Source organism: Motacilla alba, chromosome 1A (genome assembly GCF_015832195.1).
Source record: "Motacilla alba alba isolate MOTALB_02 chromosome 1A, Motacilla_alba_V1.0_pri, whole genome shotgun sequence".
Classification (NCBI taxonomy): Eukaryota; Metazoa; Chordata; class Aves; order Passeriformes; family Motacillidae; genus Motacilla; species Motacilla alba.
The window spans coordinates 47,294,932-47,316,434 of NC_052031.1; the positions used below are offsets into that span (position 1 = coordinate 47,294,932).

Here is a 21,503-nt window from a genome sequence, read left to right on the forward strand (position 1 = left end):
CTAGGTAAGACTTGGCAGGGGGCAATTGAAGAATTGCTGTGCTGAAGACAAAGAGAAATTTGCTTTGAACACTGAAAGCATTCTGTAATGATCAGTACTTTGAATAATGAGATTCTAGGTGTCTCAGATGGGCCATGAAAAATTAATAGACATTTTTGACCTTAATCTTGCTGCGCCTCAGTTCTCTGCCTATACAATGGATTTACATAAGGTAGCTTGTGTCCTCTCATCTCGTAGGAGTAGGGTGAAAATCCATGAACTTTGTGATGTACCGAGATACTGGCCTAACGTGCCACAGATAACACCTTGAGACAAAGAATCCTCAATTCTCAGCAGCCTGTGAAAGCAGACACAATACGAAGCTTAAAGATACACATTAAGCAAGGCGAAGGAAATGAAATACTGAATCACTGCTCAGTCAGGAAACATTACCCATCATGCATACAGAAGCAGGCAGGGGTCCTGTCTTGAAAGATAGTACTGAAACCACTGCTCTATAATGCATAGACACAAGAATGCCAAATTAAGATTGCAGCCTTAATTCTGGCATTTCCTTCTGTTTGAAGTGCTTGCCTTTGCAACCTAAATAATATTCTTCTGACACAGTTGAGTGTACATAATATATGAAAGGCTCTTGGCTCGGGGGCCTTGGACTTCACAGAATATTGCAGCAGTCCCCCTGAGTTTTCCTCCCCAGTTATTTTGCTTCCAGCTCATACCAGTTTTGCAGCACTGTATCAGAGCTTGTCTTTTCCTGTCTCTCTCCTTTACCACATGCCCTTCCTCAGAACTGCTTCCTCACCTCCAGCCACCCATCCTGCCAGTTCCTCGGCACCAGCTTTCATTGCTGCATTGTTAATTATTTGCTTGGGCAATCACGATCCTAGGACTACGAACACAGACAGAGGTCTCGCTTCATTAGATATAAAACAGCAAAGAAGTTCCCTAATTTCAGGGCAAAATTGCAATAGTGTTGGCACTCTGCATCCTTCCCAGATCGGGTCCATGATGCAGAAGTGCCTGCCTCCATCTCTTCTTTCTTTGCAACCTTCCACGCAGTAACTGTACTGGTGGGTGGCAGAAAGGAAAACTTTGACTCATCACACCTGTCTCTAATGGCAGTTGTCATGCTCCTCATAACCCCAGGTTCCCTAACATTTTCACTTCTATATAACTTCTGGAGTATTATAATATTTATTCATACCTCTTTACCTGAACAGCAGCTTAAACATTCCCTACTTCTCACCTGAAAACTTCTTTTGGAGTAAAACTACCTTCAGAGAATTTCTGTATGGTTTTGTTCATCTTGCAAAATATGCCCAAGGCCTTATGCAAAGACCATACAGCCAACAAATCAGACATTTGCAGACAAATGAAACAAAGAGACCATATCAGGGTGGGAGTAGGACCTGATGCTTAGAAAAATTCAGTGCAGAGGGAAAGATAACTTAGTAATTGCCAAAAAGGAACTACTTGGGAAAAAAAAAATAGTTCAGAGCTTCTTTAGTTTTCAAGGGGTTTTTTCCTACTAATATTAAGCTTCAGAAGCTGAAAATGTCAAAACAATAGACAAAGACCAATCCAGTCTAAAACTGTGGATAATCCTTCTCTTCCTGGCATCATGACACCTGTCAGTGCAAGATTCTCCTTTGCTAACACCCCTTGTCCTGTCCTGTTGTAAGTTACTGACTCAGTCCTTTTTCTTTTTCTCTCTCTCCTGGCTCTCTCCTCTGGCTCTCCCTGGTGAACAGTGAGCTGCAAGAAGCATTCCTGGGCTAGAAATTAACATATTAATGAAGAGAGAGCCTTGAAGAAGCCTTGAGAGATGGGGAGAAAACAGAGAGAGGAGGCAGGCAGAACAAAATAACAAAGGGAAGATATTATGAAGAAGGGACACAGAGCCAAAGCACAAAGGGAGAAAAAAAAAAGCCTTTCTGGGGAACTTGTGCTACTTCAAACACTTCCATGGGAAGAAAAGATGAAAGAGAGAAAAGAAAGGGGGTAGGAAAAATGGGGTGGTTCTTCTGGTTTGAGCTAAGATTTAATATTTCTATAGAAAAGGATCACCTATTGAGGGAAGGATAAGAAGATGGAAGATGGGAGTCATGGAAGGACACAGACACACACAAAGGGGGCATGACTGATAACAAGAGCAGTGGGCTCATCCCTGGCTGTTTGCAAAACACCATGAGCATGGAATCATGGAAACACCAGTGCAATAGGCCTTGCCTATGGGCTATTGCCTCCCCTGCAACCTCCTGTTCTTTCCTTCCACAATGTAAGCCTGCAAGCCTGCCCCAAAATTATGCTAAAAAGGAAGGATAAAATGTCAGTTAGCAAGGACTACGGTTGGTCTGGCAAGCTCACAAGCACCCCACTCCCAACCCCTCTCAGCTCTCTCTTAGGCAAACAGTGGGAAACCCATTAGGATCAGTGGATTGAGGAGGAAGGTAAAAAATTGTTAGTTCAAACGTTTAAGTACTTGTTCCATCCTCTCTGTTCCTCTATTTGACTACCCACCATTTACATCCTTCTTTAGAAGCACTGCAGAAGAACAGATCCTGAATAATGCAAAATTTCCTCTTGCACCCACTGGCCAGAACAAGCCCACCATTCCCATGCCTCACGACAAGACTAAAGGAGGGGGGAAAAAAGGATTCCTGGCCTGAAGAAGGAACAAAACGAAATAGCATTTTTAGTGGTGAAATATATAACAGACATTGCAAAACCAAGGCATAAGGACTTGATTAGGAAAATAAGCTTTTTCACATAGGTCTACATCAGTAAAGATGTGAGTTGTTACCAAAGAGCCATTCTTGTAAAACAGACCTCTCTCAGTTTGTCCACATCTTTCACAGTCCCACCAGCATGTGCCACTACACAAAAACTTGTTCCACAGCTTCCAGGTGGTACCAAGCCTGCTCCTTGCTACCTCACCAGGCTACTGCAATACTGACAGCACACTCAATACCCTAAGTATTGACTGAGGCCCATGGTCTTGTGCAGCAGCCTCTTAGAGGTGTAGTAATTAAGCAAACAGCCACAGGCAAAACAGTGTTTGTCTCCTTGACCAGCCCAACTCCTCCTTTCTTTCATAATGGTGAGGGGAGCGGACCAAGGGCTGTTTGTAACTCGGCCATCACCAGATGAGACCCCTAGGTGCTACCACACAGCTTTCTTTGATACTTAAAGAAACTTCCATCACGAGCCTCTGTCCTAAGTGTGACAAATTTGCATGGCTGCTTTCCCTTGACTTCCCAGATGACAAGAGGAGGTTCAGGGATTTCCTGGCATAGGAGTTCCCACTGCTCAGTTTCAGCAGAATGGCCAAAGTCACAGCATCCATACAACTGCCTGGTTTTGGGTACTACAGCTGCTCTGACCTGTGGCATCTGAAAAGCCAAGGCAAGCTCCAAACCACACAGAGGAATGAAAGTTAGTGTCACTCACAGCCCTCCCACTTACAGAACCAGCTGCATGTCCTTCACAGTGAGTGCTCGAAAACCAAGCTCAGTGATGCTTTATATTTCCCCAAGTGGTCCTTCATCAGCACCACATCCCCACACTCCCCTTCTATCAGTGCCCTTCTCTGGGGACCTGCTTCCACACTGACAACTGATGGCTGTGACAAATGTTTCTGAGCTGCTGCAGCTGAGCAGCAAGAGGCAGAACCCCTTCTGCAAGCCTTGTGAGGATCCAGAAGAGGGTGACAAAAAGGGAGGAAACCAGCAGCAGTGCAAACCAGCCTGATCTGCAATGCAAGTTGGTGGAAAACTCTCACTTGGGCAGCTCTCCTCTCCCTTGTGGCTAATCCCACCCCTAAATGCCTACATACCCTCCATACTGGCTTACACAGTACTCCCAGTGCCATCCACTGTTGCGAGCACCATGCTTTTCTCATTTGGCTCCCTCACTCTGCCAAACTTCCTTGTTAAGCAATTTCATGGAACTATAATAAACTATTCCAAATCAATTTCACAGCACTGCTAAGCTTGTGCCTTCATCTGTTCAAACTTGAGCCTTCCATGAAAAATTGCTGGGAGAAAAAAATACAAATCAGTAAAATGAGTAAACTTCTCACTCTAGACAGTCAAACTGGAGCCTTTTCCAGAACTATCATCTTTCCACAGCCACCAAAGAAACTGTGGCTTGGTGCTACCTCCAAGGCACTTGTTGGAGCATCTCTTTCGTGAGGAAAGGCTGAGAGAATTGGGATTGTTCAATCTGGAAAAGAGAAGCCTTTAGGTTGACCTAATTGTGGCCTTCCAGTACCTGAAGGGAACTTACAGGAAAGAGGAGCCAAAACTATTTTCAAGAGTATGTACTGACAGGACAAGGGGGAATGGGTTCAAACTGAAAGAGAGTAGGTCTAGATTATGTATTAGGGAAAAATTCTTTACTGTGTGGTTAGTGAGGCACTGGAACAGGTTGCCCAGAGAAGCTGTGGATGCCTCACCCCTGGGGGTGTTCAAAACCAGGTAAGATGTGACTCTGAACAATCTGGTCTAGCTGAAGATGCCCCCGCCCATGGCAGGGAGCTTGGAACTAGATGATCTTCGAGGTCCCCTTCCAACTCAAGCCATTCTGTGATTCTGTGATTCATCTGACCTGTAGTCTCACACTTACAAAAAGCAAGACCCTCTCCATCTCAAAGCTACATTAAAACCAAAATAGATCTGCAAGTAAAGCCTCCCACTATCTTAGCTACATGCCTGCAAGGAAAGGAAAAGGAAACTGAGACAAGGGCAGCAAAGCATGCAGAACTCCGAAATAATGGTTCTGCTGCAATTCCTGAATCTGGGCAAGTCAAATGCTGGAAAGCCCAATATCCCACGCTCCCCTGCAGAATAGCTTTCTCACATGAACACACACTAGGCATACGGGAGAGTAGTTGCTAGATGTTCAGATTTATTCAGAGGCTGTAAGCATCTGTATTTTGCACCTCAAAGTCTTCACAGTCCCTTGGTGATGCTGAAGAGCATTTTATGGTGGCTTAAGTACCAGCACTTGTATGCACTCACCATGCCATACGTCACCACTCAGAAGCAGAAGGACAGCATCAGCATCTTTGTGAAGAAGGTAGAAAGCATTGCTTGCAGCAATCTGTTTGAGGTACCTCTTGTCACTCACTCACAGGGCCTAATCTGTCAGTGACACATTATTTTAAGGGGGAAGAAAGCAATGAAAAGTATCCTTTTGGGAGGACCATCTGTTATATATGACACCTATTACCCATGTGGCTAAAACCCCTCAGAGCTTCATTGCAGTCAACCCTTTTGCTCTCCATCCAGTTCTGGTTATCACTTGTTGGTAACCACAGCAGCCTTGCTGGATATCTCCCACTGCCCAGGGCTGTCTCCAGGGGAAATAAGCTCATAATCAATGTAAAATCTAGATATATCAGCTCAAAACATGTCATTCTCTGGGGATGAAGGAGGTCACTGAAATTAGATATCATTTGCTCTTGAAGTCTGCACACTGGAAAAACTGCTAACCTCTTTTGTGACACCACTTCTGGAGCTGCCTGCTGCACACAGGCATAAGAGAGGCATGTGTGGCACTGCTGCTAATATCTTGCACTCATTAAACACCCCCAATGTCTTGGCAAAAATCCACCTCGAGTAAATTCATTCTGCCAGCTGAAATTCCTCGTGCAGCTCCAGTGAGGTGCAGTATTCATCTCTACTTCATACTATATTCTGTTAAACAGTTGCTCTATTTCACCCCAGAGATGGCTGCATTTTTTTGGTGAATTAAGCCATCCCCTTCTACTTTGTAAAGTGCTTTGGAACTGCAGATAAAAGATGCTACAGCCTGTCATAAATAGGTGTAAGTTGCTGACACTGCTACTGGAGGTAGCCATCTTGCTGAAAAATGATTTCATTTGTGACACTAATAATACAGGGAAGAACACTGGGCAAGACACTAAAAACTCGTTTGCATCTCATTTTAATACAGCTTCAAAAATCAAGAAAAAAGTCATCATCGAGTCAACATTTGTGCACTTTTAACCACCGTCAGGTTACAGAGATTCATAGGTTTTCAGTCCATTGTGGCAGCTCTCTTTCACCATGACCACACCATCAAGAGGGTGAACTCTTCATCTGATTATCTTCTGTCTCTCCAGATCCTTAACAAAGACCATCACTGAGTTCACCAAAGCTGTTTTTCCACCATTTCTCATGGTACATTACTGCAAAGGGGAGGCCCAATCACCTTACCATCTTTATTCAATCAAGATGGCGTAGAGACCTGTTTGGTGTGATGTAATAAGATCAGAAATCTCTCCACAGGGGCAGAAAATAGCTTTCTTTGTATGAAGATGGCTGGCAGCACTCAGTCTGACTGATCATTTCAAGGGCAACTATGGTTAGATTTTAATATTCATTTTATATTAAAATGCTAGCAGGCTTGAGTAGGGACATTTTTATTACTTGAATCAGGAGAGAACATACTGCAGAAATGATAGAGCAGGGTGTACTGAACAAGCTGACAGGTCTCTGCTATTTCTATTTGCTTTGTTATTATTTCACTCACATTCAAGCATTCTAAACACCAAATTTCTAGATTATATTCCGTTCAAATACTTCAAGAAATATAGTGCACAGCGAATGTACAATACAAAAAAATATGCTAAGGTAACATACATCACCCTCAAATGTTTATATTCAATTCAAAATCACATTTTCTAACCTTAGCAAAGCAGGAATCCCTTGTCTAACACTGCAAACCAATTTCTGAAGTTTGAAGTAAAGCTAGCTTTGAGTTATTTGTCCACACTAACAGAAACCCCACTGCTGGCTAATTATTTGAAAGCAGAACAAATTCATCCATTTCACACTCTCTTAACTCAAAATTGGATGAACAGGGATTTTTTTGCTCAGATTTTAAAAAAAATGTTCACCTTTGGACTGTGAATGAAAACAAAATTTGCTAAGTAAAACAAAATGTACTTTAAAAATTATTGCTACTTGAAAATAGGCCAGTGGAGAGATATGTACACTGCAGAGGGAGGTCTGGATTCTACACAGGTAACAGGTATGTAAAACCTGTTACCTGTGCAAACTTTAGTAGGGTCCCTTTCAGATAAGTATTCACCTGCCCCACAGATATGCACATCCACATTTTCCCAAAATGTGGAAGCAAGACTCAAGTAACCCTTCAAGCAATGATTTTGAGAGGAATTTCATCAGCAGCACCTAGTCAGGAGTGCTCTAAGCCTCAATTCAGAAAAGCACTTAACCACGCACAATCTCTTGACAAAGCATAGATGGCAAAAGCCACTGAACAGCAGGTGCTTCTGCAGGGGAGCAGGCAGCTGTTTGACAGGGCTCAGCTCCATCACACAAGTGTGTAAGACAGAAAGGGGAAAAGAACACCCCACTGAAAATTAAACCACAGGAACAGTGTTAAATCTGCAGAACATTAAAAATCTCATCCCAGACTCGCCAGGGTTAATACCTCCACTCTTTTCCAAGAAAGGTCACCTGACTTAATCTTTTTCCCTTTTTTAGTGAACACAAAGGCTGTCATCGTCCATCCTCCCCACCTCGCCTTCCAGGAGGGAGCACTAGGTGCAAGCAGCACTTGTCAAACCGAATTGGGAACCCAAATTGCATCAAAGAGAAGAAAAAGCTGCTCCAGAGCTGCACAGGGAGCCATAGCAACGCGGCAGTTCCTATTTTTAAAAACTTGAAAGATAGTAAGAACATTAAGTCTGAGGGGAGGAGAGAGGGGAAAAAAAACCCTACGTTTCTAAAAGAAAGGAAAAAAGACGCACATGCTCCTGATAGGCACCAGTGATGAAACTACATATGGCCAGCCATCAGTGTGCAGGTGTGCAAGCCAGAAAATATCCATTTCCCCATCAATCCAGTTCTTGAAGGAAAAAGATATTTCTCATCTTCCCTCCACTGCGCTGCTAAAGCAGGTTCTCAAATTCCCTGAGGCACTTTCAAGCCCACATCACCCTAAATGCATTTTGTGATCAGAGTAGGATCAGCAACAGCATAGCTGGTGCTAAACTGTGGTCCAGACTGGGTTTGTGGTTTTCAAGCTCCACCACAGAGAAGGATTTTGACTCACTTTCTATGAGGAGTGGAGACAGTCTGAAGGCGCACATTAAAACATATTGTCACCAGCAAGTGAAGTTGCCACAGTACTAGCACTAATTGGACTTGGCTACAGAGCAGAAGATGTCTCAGAGGGCTGGAAGCAGAACACGGACATTTTCCCATCTGGAAACTGATGGTGCATACCAAAATTCATTCCCAGTTCATGGATTTTGGAGGCGTTTATGAAAGGGTATGACCTTTAATGAAAAGATAACCCTTGCCAAAAACCCATAATTTTGCTTGAACCCTTCTATTAGCTCAGTTGGTTAGAGCAAGGTGCTAATATCAGCAAGGTGGCAGGTTCAATCTGTTTACAGGCCTTTCACTTAAGAGTTGGACTCAAAGATTCTTGTGGGTCACTTCCAACTCAGAATATTTTGTGATTCTGTGATCCTATTTTAATTGCAAAGAGGCTGAAATACCCAACTGTCCACTCTGAGCAAGTACCTACTCTCCCCCTCTGACAAAGCCCAGCTATGCAGGACTAAGGCATCCTGTGGTGCCTGCTGAGGAACAAACATTTTTGCTGCGCTATCATATACTCCCACTGAGAAGCCAGGGATCTCTATCCTACCATCATACAAGTTAGTTGGATGTTTGTCCTTCCACTGTAGGACAGCTGTGCTTCTCACTGCTCAAGAAGGACTGATTAAGAGCTGGGCAGAGCCAGGAGGACAGCCAGATGCAGACTGCTCTTCTGCACCCAGCACCCTCACCAGCCCACCTGTAGCGGGGAGGTTTGCATCAAGAACATCTTACAAACTGCCCTCAGCATTCCTCTCCAGTGACAGGAAAAAAAAAGGAATCAGAAGAAGCCAACACTTCCTCCAAGATGTGGTGGCACACAACTGTTCACCTCCTGACCAGGCAACATGAATATCTGGTAGCCCCAAGCCGACAAACCCAGTACCAGCACTGCACACTGCAGTGCACACAGGGCAAATGAAATGCAATAGGAGATGCAAGATAGGGACAGAAAAATGCGATGGCAGTACACACAGAGAGTGAGATGGCATACAGCAAGGGATGCAGGGAGGCAGAGAGACCCTGACAGAGGCAGGAGGTACAGGCCAGCCCCAGCCTCCAGCTGCTGCTGGAGCAGTGACAGGAACAAGCAGATTTCAGCAGCAGGGATGTCTAATCTGTCAGCAGCGCTCAAGCCACGTGCCGCCACTCTGCACCAGCCTGACAGCAGCAGGACACACCAACCAGTGGGAACATAATGAGCTGCTAACTAGACATGGGCCTAAAGGCTTCAAAAGGTCAAAAGTTACATATGCTCCTTCACCCTCCAAGTTTTGGAAAAGAGCAATTTCTGCATCCTTGGGAACATGCCACTTATACCTTCTCTCACCACCTCCCCAGCATTAAGAAGCAAGTCCCAGTACTGTGCCTGCCACAGCTGGAGTGCCACAGGATTCATGGGCTGGAGCAGGGCTTCCCAGCCAGCTGCCAAGCAGGTAGATGCAACCCTGTCAAACTGAGCGAGACAGGGCTCCTGTCTCTTAGTACAAGGGTAACTTGAAAAACCTGTGAATGAAGAAAGAACACTGCAAATGGTCCATTGTCCATTCCTGCCCTCAACTCCCCTACTGCACTCTGTGAAATTGTGCGACCCCCTCAACTAGGAGACAACACAGAGTGGCTCCATGGCAATACCTGCAAATGACATACGATGTCCCCTGTGTCTGACATGGAAGGTGATGGCTGCCATTATTAGATAGGAGAGAGCAGGAGGGTGGGTTGAGGGAGATCAGAGAAACAAGGAAAGTTGTTGCCTGGGCACTGACCCGGGGTAAACAGGTCCAGGGTGCTATGAATATGGTGCTGCCCACAGGTAGCAGGGTGACAAAATACTCTGAAAGGGCACTGCACTTTTTTTCTGGATATGTACAGCCCATATAGTCTTGCGTTTCCAGGGAAGCAATTTGTTTGTACAACCCAATTTCAAGAACTTTCGCTGCTCACTGACTCACTGTTGAGGTATCTAAGGCCCAGCAATTCCTAGTTTCTATTAGGGAAATGTAGTCATGTGAGAACAGAGCTTGCCCTGGTTGTTCCAGGAAAAACAGTTGCCTGGCACTCAAAGGTTCTCCTGCATTTCTTATCTGTTTGGCAAGGTAAAACTACAGATGAATGTTACTTCCCCCAGAGTGGAAGTGTCATGTCCAAACAATGCACTGAGCAAGCTTGCCAGCTGTTTTCCTATTTGAAGAATCTGAGGTACAGAATTGAACCTAACTTTGTTTCCCTCGAAAAGTATTTCTTTGCAAAGGTGGTATAATTCCACATTTGTATTTTAATTCCAAAGCAAATGCTCCACTGCGCTTTTTATTAAAATGAAATCTGCCGTGTGCAGCCTGGTGTTAAATGAGCGACTATTAAAGCCAATCAGTGGAGAACTCATTAGAAGCCCTACAACAACAAACTACTAGTTATAGCCCAGCATTCACAAGCAGCCATGACAACAAGGAGAAAGAATCCAGGTCTCATTGAAGGCTACAATAAAACCACAGCTTATGTAGCCCAAAGACTGTGAATATCCATACAAAACAGCTGAGCTTCCATTCCTCAAATATGTGCCAGAAATTATATTCTTTTCTCATGACTCATCTCTGAATTCCACTCCTAAGAATACTCCTGTCATTTAGTTATTTCTTCCCATTTCTAAAATGTAATGAGAAGCACCAATCCAGAGCTCAAGGAAATCTGTCCCATCAATTAAAACAACGAAATAAGCAGAAGGCTGCCTATAAACACATCCACCTCTGCCCACTCACTCCTCAGCAGCCATGGTGAAGGGAAAAAAGATGAGCTTTGCAGGATGCCTGGAAGCCTAGCAACTCTCCTAGGAATGGCCAAGAGGTAAGAACTCCTCATCTGAGCATTTCCTTCCCAACCTTTGAGATCTCCTCATCCAGTAGAAAAAAGCAGAGCACACGGTGGTTTTGCTGGGTGCCCAGAAGACCAGATATTGGGATAACTATAAACTTGGTAGACTGAAATATTCAGATCAGATTTTTTTCTGGGACAACGAAGGAATAAATGAATAGGTAATTATTACGAACAGAACAAAGAATTAAAGACTGTAATTGAACTGGGAAACAGCATTTGGATATTTGGACTCCAAATTACCACCTAAGCCTATTATCAGCATAAATTGAGATAAATCCCTCACTAGAGGAAAAATTCCTCAAAAATCATTCAAAAAGATAAGTAACAAGCCTTGTAGAACAAAACTCTCTCAAAGTATCATTTTACTGCTCTTTGGTGGAGTTTCTCATCAGCAGGTTCACTTACTGGACAAAATCCAAAATGTTCAACGGTCGTGATCATACTTCTGCCGTTCCAGTCTAACACAAAAGAGAACCAGTTTCAAAACAGAAACAGTTGCTATGCGACCATTAGTGATACAAGAAGATGCAGACCAAACACCTACATTGTCAAGAAATGGCATTTAGATAACAGTCTGTCTTGTTTCTTTTTGTGCTTACAGCCCTACTTCAAATAAAACTTTTTTTGCACAAGTTCTTGCAAAAATGAACAAGTGTCAGGGTAAAAAGGAGGAAAGATATAGAGAATCTAAACAACATTCAGTTCATTTTCTCCTTACTCCATTATATACCCAGATCAACCACTGGCACCACATTGATCAAGACCATTTGATTTTAGCTGCATTCAGAACAACTGCTCTTTTAGAAAGACAAGGGCAAAAAAGCAAGAAATGGTCAGAGTTCAAAGGAAGATTTTGGGAAATGACTAATTCACAGCCAGTGTATAGTGTGCCCCAGCTGAACTAAATTACACATTTTTTTTGGTTTGAAGTGTCACTCTCCAAAGAATAAAATGAGAAAATTCCTTTATTGCTTTGCCTCCCCAGCTATGGATTTGAAGTAAATTGGACCCCTCTGGATTAGCTGCAAGAGTTTCTGAAAGAGTAGCTACATGGTGATGCTTTATCTGAGGTCACATACACATACACTTTGTCTCCCCAGACATCAAGCCCACATACATGCATTTCTTTACTCTGTGTAGGCATAGGAGGGGGAACTTTAAGTTACAGATGGCTGAATATAGTATTGCTAGGTCCAGAGCAAGGCTAAAATTAGCCTTCCAGAACCCGCAGTCCAGTCCAAAATGAGCCAAACCAGGTTCCAGACATGCAGGTATTGCTGCTACCTGGTGTGCACAGTGCACAAGTACTATAGGATCCTAATAGGTGGAAGGGGTTAGGGAAAGGATGAAGTAGCCAGGTCTGCAGAATCTGTAATATCCCACACAGACAAAGCATATAATGAGGGTTTCAAAGCTTAGCACATAGGGAATTTCACTAAATTCAATGGAACTTGAAGGTATGAACACAGATTACAGCTATTAATCTCTGTGGGTTTTGGCTCAGTGAGGCAAACTCACATCTTCATGATTGCCTCCTTCCACATCTTGTGCTTCTCCTCTACCTCCTCTTCTCCACAAACTTCAGGCACGAGGCTGAGCTTGAAGCCATCCAATTTCTATCGAACCCTTGGATTTGTAAAAGCAATGGCTTATTTCAGACACCACTAGCTTTTAAACTTCAAAAGGCACCTGAAAGTAATTTGACTTAAATAAAAAAATAAGCACTCAACTCACTGAAGTGAAACTTTTTAACTATCTCACTTGGAAATACAGACAGTGTGGAAACATGGGCAGGGGGAGGGGAAAGGATGCAAGGTCAGAACCCCCTCACAGGTCAGCACCTTGTCAGGCAAAGCGAATATTTGCACTGTGCTCACAAGTAACTACAAAAGTATAATTATTTCTGAGTTAGCTCAGGTGCCTGCAGCTACCTACACAGTGGCAGAACAGAGCCTGGCACTGATTAATTTGACTGTGCTTCTCAGTGAGACTGATGTCAGTACCCAAACTAAGCAGGGTGTATCTACGTATTGGCACTCATTCCTGTGAATGCTGTACCCAAAGCAGACAAGGGAACAGAAACAGCATGATTTGGGCCATGAAGGGGAAAAGAAAGCTATGATCTTCACGAGTGACAGGCACTGCTTTCATGGGGGGTGCCGAGGCTTCAGGGCATATCTACACAGCCCAACAGTGCTGGCATATCTACACTCAAGAGTCTCTGAGCTGGTGACTTCTGAACAATGTAAAGAGGTGTTGTGCAGAGAGATTATGTTGGGTCCTTGAAGCAGCACAGCTATATGGGTGTGATGTTATGCATAGGCTAACAGAGTGTCAACAGAACTCATTAGCAGAAGGTCTCTGCAGAACACTGCATCACATAGCAGGGAATGTTTTGTTTTCTAGATAACTGCTGAAAAGACACAATAGAGCTTCCTCCAGAATCCCTCTTCATTTGGAAAGGTAGAACAAAAGCCTGCCTCAATGTTACTTCTCATTACTTTGTATATACTATATATATTTTCCCTGCTTAATCATTTCAGTGATGACTCAAAAGAGCAGCAGAAAAAGCCCTTACTTCTAAGCCTAGCTGGGAAGGAAAGAGATAAAAGCTTTGGGCACCTTTGGTAGTTTCAAGGCCTGCATAGAGAAAAAAAAAACAGCATGGGGAGGATGAAGTAAAAGCAATAAGACCTGGCAACATGCCAATGGATCATAAAGACAAAGAACAAATAGCAATATGGGTAATATATTGGGCCAAAGAATAAAGTTCTCTCACAGTCCCCAACGTTCAGGCAAAGCAAAAATCTTCCTCCTTGTCCTTTTGTCCCTCTATCTGCCTAGTAAAATTGACAGTGAGAGGTCACACCATGTGAACCAATCCATCATATTTGCACACTCAGTGGTTCAACATGACAAATTAACAAAGACATTGAGCTCTGTGTGGCCTGATGGCTACTGCCTGGATTCTCCTCACCACAAAGGATCTAACATGTCCAAGAATTTCATATGCAAAACATTGGACAATGACAGCTGAGCAGATCAGGGGGCATCTGGATTCCATGTCTAATTATCTGGATTGCTTTGCTACATGCTAAAACTCCATCTGGGACAAAAAGGAACATTTAGTAATCAGAGTGCTGTTCTAGAGGTTGTTCCACCGCAAGCTTCCTCTACGCCCTTAAAGAGATGCCTTAGCACTGTTTCTTAGGAAAATTTGAATTTGGATAAAATGAAGATGTTTATTCAAACAGCTTTTCTCTATGTTTAAATACCCTTTTCAATTTGAAAAATGTGCTGTACTAATCAAGGTACTAAGCTTTCTGCATAAGGTACACAAGAAAGAATGGTACCCAAAACACCCAGCAGACAACGGCCAGTGAAGTGCCAAAGAGCAGGGTGACAGCACAAGCCCTCCTCTGAGGTAAACCACATTCTTAAGACATCCAAGGTCTTTAAAGGCTTTGAGTATGAAGAAGGATCTGAGCAGAGTTGATGGCTCTAACTCTTTTTGCAGCTCTAGTTTTCCACATCTCTTTGCACTTCCTTCTACCCTGTATTTCAGGGCGAATGGACAGCAGAAAGACATGTTCAGACAACAATTGCCATGAAACTATTCCAGGTAGGTTACACAGCCACCACCTATAAGGGACACCTGTTCACATATAGCTAGTGCCTGGAACAGAAGCTGGTGCCTTCTAGACTTCAACATAAACATTCCCATTGCTTGCAGCAAGAACCTACCGGAGAGCTGCAGACCCAGTCATGCAAAGACACCCCAAGAAGTTCAGTGCTGTTATGAAAGCGAATTTTTTTGCATTGAAGGGCACACTCAAATTATTGCACCATGCCTTTGTTATTCCTTTTCCTCATGCTGATTTGCCCTCTGTGTTGTATGAAGGCTTTCTAAGAGGGTGACAACACTGGCACTCATGATGCACAGCAACATGGGTCCCACCATCACCTCACCTCCCCTTGCCCAGTTCTGGCCAACACCATCTGCTGCCCCAAAGCACCACATGCCTAGAAGAAATATTCTGGTATCAGAGGTCATCTTTGACCACCTTTTTGTGTGGCTGGCCTAGCTCTTCCCCTTACCTGTTGAGCATGTTGGACTGGTAAATCCTTTTCTCCTGGGTGTTGTAACAGCTGCTCTTGGGCTCAGGGATGAAGCTGTGTTCAGACAGCATATCAGAAGCAGCCGTGGTGATTATGGCTATTCCATCCCTTACTCTGGCAGGAAGACCGTAGTCCCATTCATCATATGAGACAGAGATGAGCCCGGTGGGGAACTCAGATGGCACTGTGTCTGTATCCCCTGCCACCAGGCTGGGCACGATCCACGTGTAACCATAGCCTGTCAGACCCACGGAGTTGGCCACCTCAAAAATGTAGGTGGCCTCTTCCTTTGTGCAGTAGAGGAGGATAACAGGGCTTTGGAGCTTCTTGAGCTGGTTCTGGATCTTTGAGTCCCCATCGTCCAGGGACATGTCCAACAGAAGGACCTCCTCCAGTTCCCAACCCACAAAGCTGTGCTCAATGGTACTGCGGATCTTGTTCACAAAGTCCTGGTAACCAGGGAAGTAAGTAGTGACAATGGAGAAGATGTACCAGTCGTATTCTTCCATGATGTTGAGCATGACAGAAGCTTGCTGTTCTATTGATGGGCCAAACTGGAAGAACATGGATGACTCATCCTAGAATACGAAGTCAGAGGAAGAGAGAAAAAAAGAAAACAAGAATATGTCAAAGGAAATAAACAGCATTCCTAGCCAATCCATTGAGCAAAAAGGGGTAGGCACACAGTCAGAATCTTACTTCATATCTTGGCCAGAGCTTAAAGATTTTTAACTTTTTAAAATTTAAGTGAAGCAAGTGAGAAGGAAGTAAAATCCTTTTTATGACCAGCTGTCCTTGCTTTATTTTTAAAGGCAGGTTGCCAAAATTACTTAAAGGTTTCAACTGTTAGGCCTGATTCTAACAGACAGAGAACAAGTGGTACACAAGTGAGGACAGAAAAACAGAATATGTACAAAATATTTCATGAAATTAAGATCTTTAATCACAGGATTATCATAACCTTATATGTAGCATAAACGGGATACATAGCAGTTTTGATACTGATTTTTGGGACAGTCGTTCTGGTTTGAGTATCCAGACTAATGTACAAATAGTAGACAAAATCATTGGATACAAATAGCTATGACAATCTCTACTGCTAGCTCCTCTCAAAGCAAACAGCAGCACAGAGTTCTGTACAGTTCTTCTCAGTACAACTGTGAAGGCTCAGTCTCAGAATGACATAAAATACATTAAAATAAAACAGAGATTTCTAAACTATGATGAGGTTTGTTAACACCATGTTTTAGAGAAATATCAGCTCAGTATTTCTCTTGGTATTGCTTTCATATCCTTCAACCATACTAAGTTAATCTTTGCAAAAATTAGAACTTGTACCACTTTACAACCTCGAAGACTCCAAGGAGTTTTATACAGATCTCAGCTCTCCAATGGCATAGTGTAAATCTCTTCTGTCCTGGGATTTCACCAGACACCAGGCTTTCAAATTATGACATCCAGAAAAATGCAAATCTCTGCTTTTGCCCAATTCATGAAGGAAAGGAACAGAAAAAAGGTATTTGCCAATATGCTCTCTTAGGGATATATCGACTATCTTTTAAAAGCAATTGCAAACTCCTCCTGATTTCTATAGAGTAGGATTAGATAATAAAAGAAAACCCAACCACAAATTAAAAAAAAACAAACACCACAATTAAATTGTATCTCTATGTGTAGAGATTCCCATCATAACAACAAAGTTCTCTAAACCCAAACACTGTTTTAAGGAATGAGAACAGCCCAACCTTCTTTTAATAAGCCTGGAAAACTGGACCACAGGTACAAAAGGATATACTTAGGAGTTTGAGACCTGTGAAAACTGAATGTGCCTCAAGACATTACTTCAAGATAGTCACATTTAGAACAGCTCTCTACCAAATTAAGTCTCCTACAGCCTGGCAGGTAAAGCTGTTTCTCAGCAGGGATGCAGTTAATCAATCATCCATTCATCCTTTAGTCACGGTTTTGATTACCTATAGCCATTTCCTATATTGACAAAATATGCTATACCTCAGCAACTCCAGAAAAAAAAATTTAAAATAAAGGCCTGATGCCATACCTAGTCTTGAGTTGCTTGATTTTTCTTTCTTGAGCTCCCTATGGGGCGTATGCTATACAAAAGAGTCCTTGCTCCCAGATCTCCATGCCTCTCTTATGAGGTCTGGTGATTAAACTCTGTTTGCTTCCTCCATACAGCTCACCACCCACATGTGAAAGTTCTCTTAGGGCTGCTCTTTGCTTAGTGGAAAAATAAATGCATGTAAAAAGAAAAAGGAAAAGACGACAGCAAAAAACTGAAGACAAGTTTGAAAAAAAAAAACAAAACAACAACAAAACAGGAGCAGCAACTGGAGCTGCTCAATATATGGAAAACATCTCATATTTTTTATCACTGAAATTCACCCTCCTCTCTCTGAACTGTGCTCAGGAAAAAAACCTACTCTTCTAATAAAAAGATACTTTATGTCTTTGAAGCTTATGCAGAAAATTAGAAAAGACAGAGGAAAAAAAAAATCAAACTATTGTCACAACATATGCCAGAATTTGAAAAAATCCTGAACAAGCATCTCCAACACCCTTCATTGCATAGTGCCTTTGAAAGCCACTTGTAGCAAACTGAATGCTAAAGTGCGAAGACTCAGCCTTACTGCAACATGAAAAGGCGAGACAGCTACGCTGATGACTAGTATTTATTTTTATATTAAGTTCAACAAGAGCCTTTCTACACCTATGCATAAGAGCCTCTGAATTGACTGCAATTTTTCACCATTTCTAGCAGAGAGTCCAAGATCTGAAGGACCTGGTTATTGAATTACAGGAACATTTGACACACATCATCTGAAAGTCTTGTCTGGTTGCTTCTCAGTGACAAATGGGGGACACTAGGTGGTAAATCCACTGCTATTTAGAGGCTACATTCACACTCTCTCAGGAGTTAGTAGGCATGATAGCAAGGTGCAGGAGGTAATGCCCTCCCAGTGATTTAAACAGGGTCAGCTAAAATGCCTGCTGACAGTTCGTTCCACACGAGTGCACCACCTAACTGTCGGAGGGAATTCAGCCCCAAAAGACTCAGGGACAAAATTCAGAGCTCCTCACTAACCAGAGTGTATGAACATCAAAAATCGATACACCAAATAGACAGCTTTATCACAACCCAGCAAAACAATTCCACTCCACTGAGAAATGGAAGCACCCCACTTTACATCAAGCACAAGCCACTTGGCTGTGCATGCAATAATTGCTCTTGAGCAACTGTTGGCATTTCTATTACAGAAGCAGCAAGAAGAGGCAACTTATATTCAATATTCATATTATTGAGAGCATTAAGGAGGTGCAAGCCAGTCCAGATTTTGGTTTGCCAAGATGTCTCTTGGCACTTAATCACCCCAATAGTTGGGCTAGCCAAATGTTCTTCATTCCCTGACCAACTCAGCACTCAGAGAGGGGTGAAGAAGAAAGGACAGACAATAGCAGAGAATAAAGTGTCCCTCTTGTAATAAATCACGAGAACTGCTGATAGAGTTGGATAGAAATCTCAGCCACTACCTTTTGAGGGGGACAAAAAGCAAACTAAGAAAAATGCCCAAATGCCACAATTTTCTTCCCAACCTTGTTTTTGGGCATGCCCGATGAAAAGTCAAGGAAAAAGAGGAGGAGCTGAACTGATACAGAACTGATACAGTGGGGCTATCAGAGTATGAATTTGACCTCACTCTAGTGCTATAGTGAAAGTTTTTTTAATTAGGAGACAGGTCTAAGGTGGTTTTACCATTTTTACATACACATACCCTACAGAATCATTATTGCTTTATTACAGTCTAAAACCACAAAGAAGTATTTTACCCTTCCAGACATTATGGGGTTTTACAGAACATTATAAGTTCCTGGTTTTCTCCTGAAGAAATTTCACATTTTTCACCTTCCTCTTTTACCTTGAAACAGCCAAGATATGGTTCAGCATTGAGACAGTTTTAAGTTTGGGACAGGGATAGGTCAAGTTTTAATCAGAAGTCCCTCACATGGCACATCATCCAGGTGAAATACAATCCCCTGGCTACAGCAAAAAGCTTGTCTTCCTCCTACAGCCCTTTCACCTCCAAGCTCAGGCTTTCCATCACTACCTGATGCAAGACAGCAAGATGCTGCAGGGTGTCCTTCACACAGTCTGAAAGAGCAGAGGCTCCATTACAGGACCTCAAAGCTTCCAGTGATCCCAGTACTCCTCCCCTGTCACCCTACAAGGTCAGGGATCTGTAGTTTGCAGAGCTGAGCTGGAGGTGGAGCTGATCAATTGACACAGCACCACTCCCCAGTTGACAGATGGCTTCCCACAGAAAATCTGCTCTGAGTTTACCAATGCTGGGACAAGTATTGCCTCCTCCTCCTGCACGTTTAACCCTCACAATAAGAAGGCTGGATTGCACACAGCGTAGGTACAAACACACTCACTATGAAGCCTCCTCTTGCAGACTGGTGGCTAGTGAGTTCCTAGGTGGATGGGAGACAGTTTGCAGAGGTAGGACAGGGTTTAGAGTACTATCACCAATGCTTCTAAGTTCTTCAGACTCACAGATAGGCCAGGTCTGACCCACACCTCCCTGAAGATGTGAACCCTTAGCGAGACTGCAGGTAACTCTCCCAAGAGCCCTCCTCCAGCTGCACCATTTGAAACCGATCACTGCCATTTAACGAGCCATTTACCTCAGATGTGGCAGGAGAGGTCCTCAGGGAGCTTTTCTCACAAGTTCCTTCCTAACAGGTACTCTAGATTCCCCAGGCAAGCAAATACAATTACTGCCTTAAAAACAGGATCTTAGAATCCAGAGCAAAACTGCTTCTCAGCATGGGGCAGACTGTGAAACATCCACAAAGTAGGGGAATACAAGATCCCCAAAAACAGTTGCAGTGGTCTATTCATGCTGAGGAACTGGCCAGCCTTCCACTGAGCCATGGTATTGACTGCTGACCCGGCAAGTGAGATCAGCATGCTATGTTCCCTCTGTGCAGCCCACCTGAATGTAATGTGGTTCTGTGCTCCAAGCACTGGTGGCTGGTCCATGAACACATTTTTGCTTGTGGTGGCAAGCTCCTTTAGCTTCAGTCGAAGTGCCAGACCCCCCAAAGGCAAGATGTGTCAAGTTATGCACAAGTAATTCGAGTAAGGAGCAAGTCCAGAGCACTTGTTTGCTTCTAGGATTTTAAGAAATATACCACGTCATTGCAAAATGCCCTACTCTGCTGTCTCCACATAGGTGCAGGACAAATACAATTTGTACTTTTAGGCTAGTAGCCCCTTTTTATTAGGCTTTTGGGAACATCTGTGTATTTAACCCTATTTGCTGCTTCATTAGGCTTCCTGTGCAGTCATAATTTAACAACTGGGGTCTGCCCTTCCTCTCCAGCTCACAGAGGGGATCCGATCAGATCCTAATGACTCAGACCACTATCACTTTCCAAAGCCCTCTTCTCATTTTCTGATTTGGAAAAAAAGCTGTTCCTGTGTCTTTAGTACAGTCTTGATTTGCAAAATTACTCTATGACCAACAGCCAAACCACACAAGGCTGCCTCTTGTTTAGATTTTAGTCCTGTCTACCACATAATTTGGAGGGGCAAAAAGGAGTGAGCAAGCACCAAATAACTTCTGGGAAAACACAGGCTTTAATTTGCCTACCTATATATTTCTTTTCTTCAAAACTGAGATACCAATGTGTACCTATTTGTCACAATCCTGGTGGGATACTTGATTCACTGGGAGTTTTACTGCTCATGATGGAAAATGCCACTACAGTTCAACGTCTTATAATTTAGTTTCCTATACGTCTGAGTCCCGTTTGTTATAACATATCTGACAGGAAATCAGGATCTTTGTTGCTTAAGTGTTCATTTACTTCTGTTTATCTTACCACAAATCCATTACTGCCTCAGGCTAGCCTACAGTCAGGATCCTCTGTCTGTTTGTTTTTTTCTCTCCAAATTTAATTATTTTATTTCGTTTTCAACAACTCAATACAATATAACTCTGGCTTTTATATTCCATGTTGTATCATGCTGTGTGAGTCCTTTCTTGAATGCTCGCAGTAGGGTCTATGAGAACGTGGTGACACTAGAGACCTAATATTATGTCCTCCTGGTGGAATTGGCATCTAAAACAGAATCTCTGCCTCTCACACACGTATGCACACTCACACTTCCACAAATACATTCATAGCAAACCTACTCAATGTAAAGTTGGAGCACGTTGAATTGTGTCATTTCCTAATGACTCTGCCTAGTTTATCTATTTAATAAGATTTCGAAACTTTCCTATTTTACTGAAATAGGTTCCCTGGGTTACTAATGATTTTGACTAGCATAGCACATGACTTCCTGTA

The 21,503-nt window shown here is 43.0% G+C and overlaps 1 protein-coding gene across 6 annotated transcripts in view; it reads right to left on the reverse strand.

The window, feature by feature from the left end:
- GRIN2B (glutamate ionotropic receptor NMDA type subunit 2B) overlaps nt 1-21,503 on the reverse strand; it is a 224,926-nt gene that overhangs the window by 122,560 nt on the left and 80,863 nt on the right. For all 6 annotated transcript variants that reach the window (XM_038153482.1, XM_038153478.1, XM_038153480.1 and 3 more), the window contains one exon: nt 15,108-15,706. In XM_038153482.1, the coding sequence (XP_038009410.1) occupies nt 15,108-15,706 (599 nt within the window). The remainder of the gene's footprint in view (nt 1-15,107; nt 15,707-21,503) is intronic.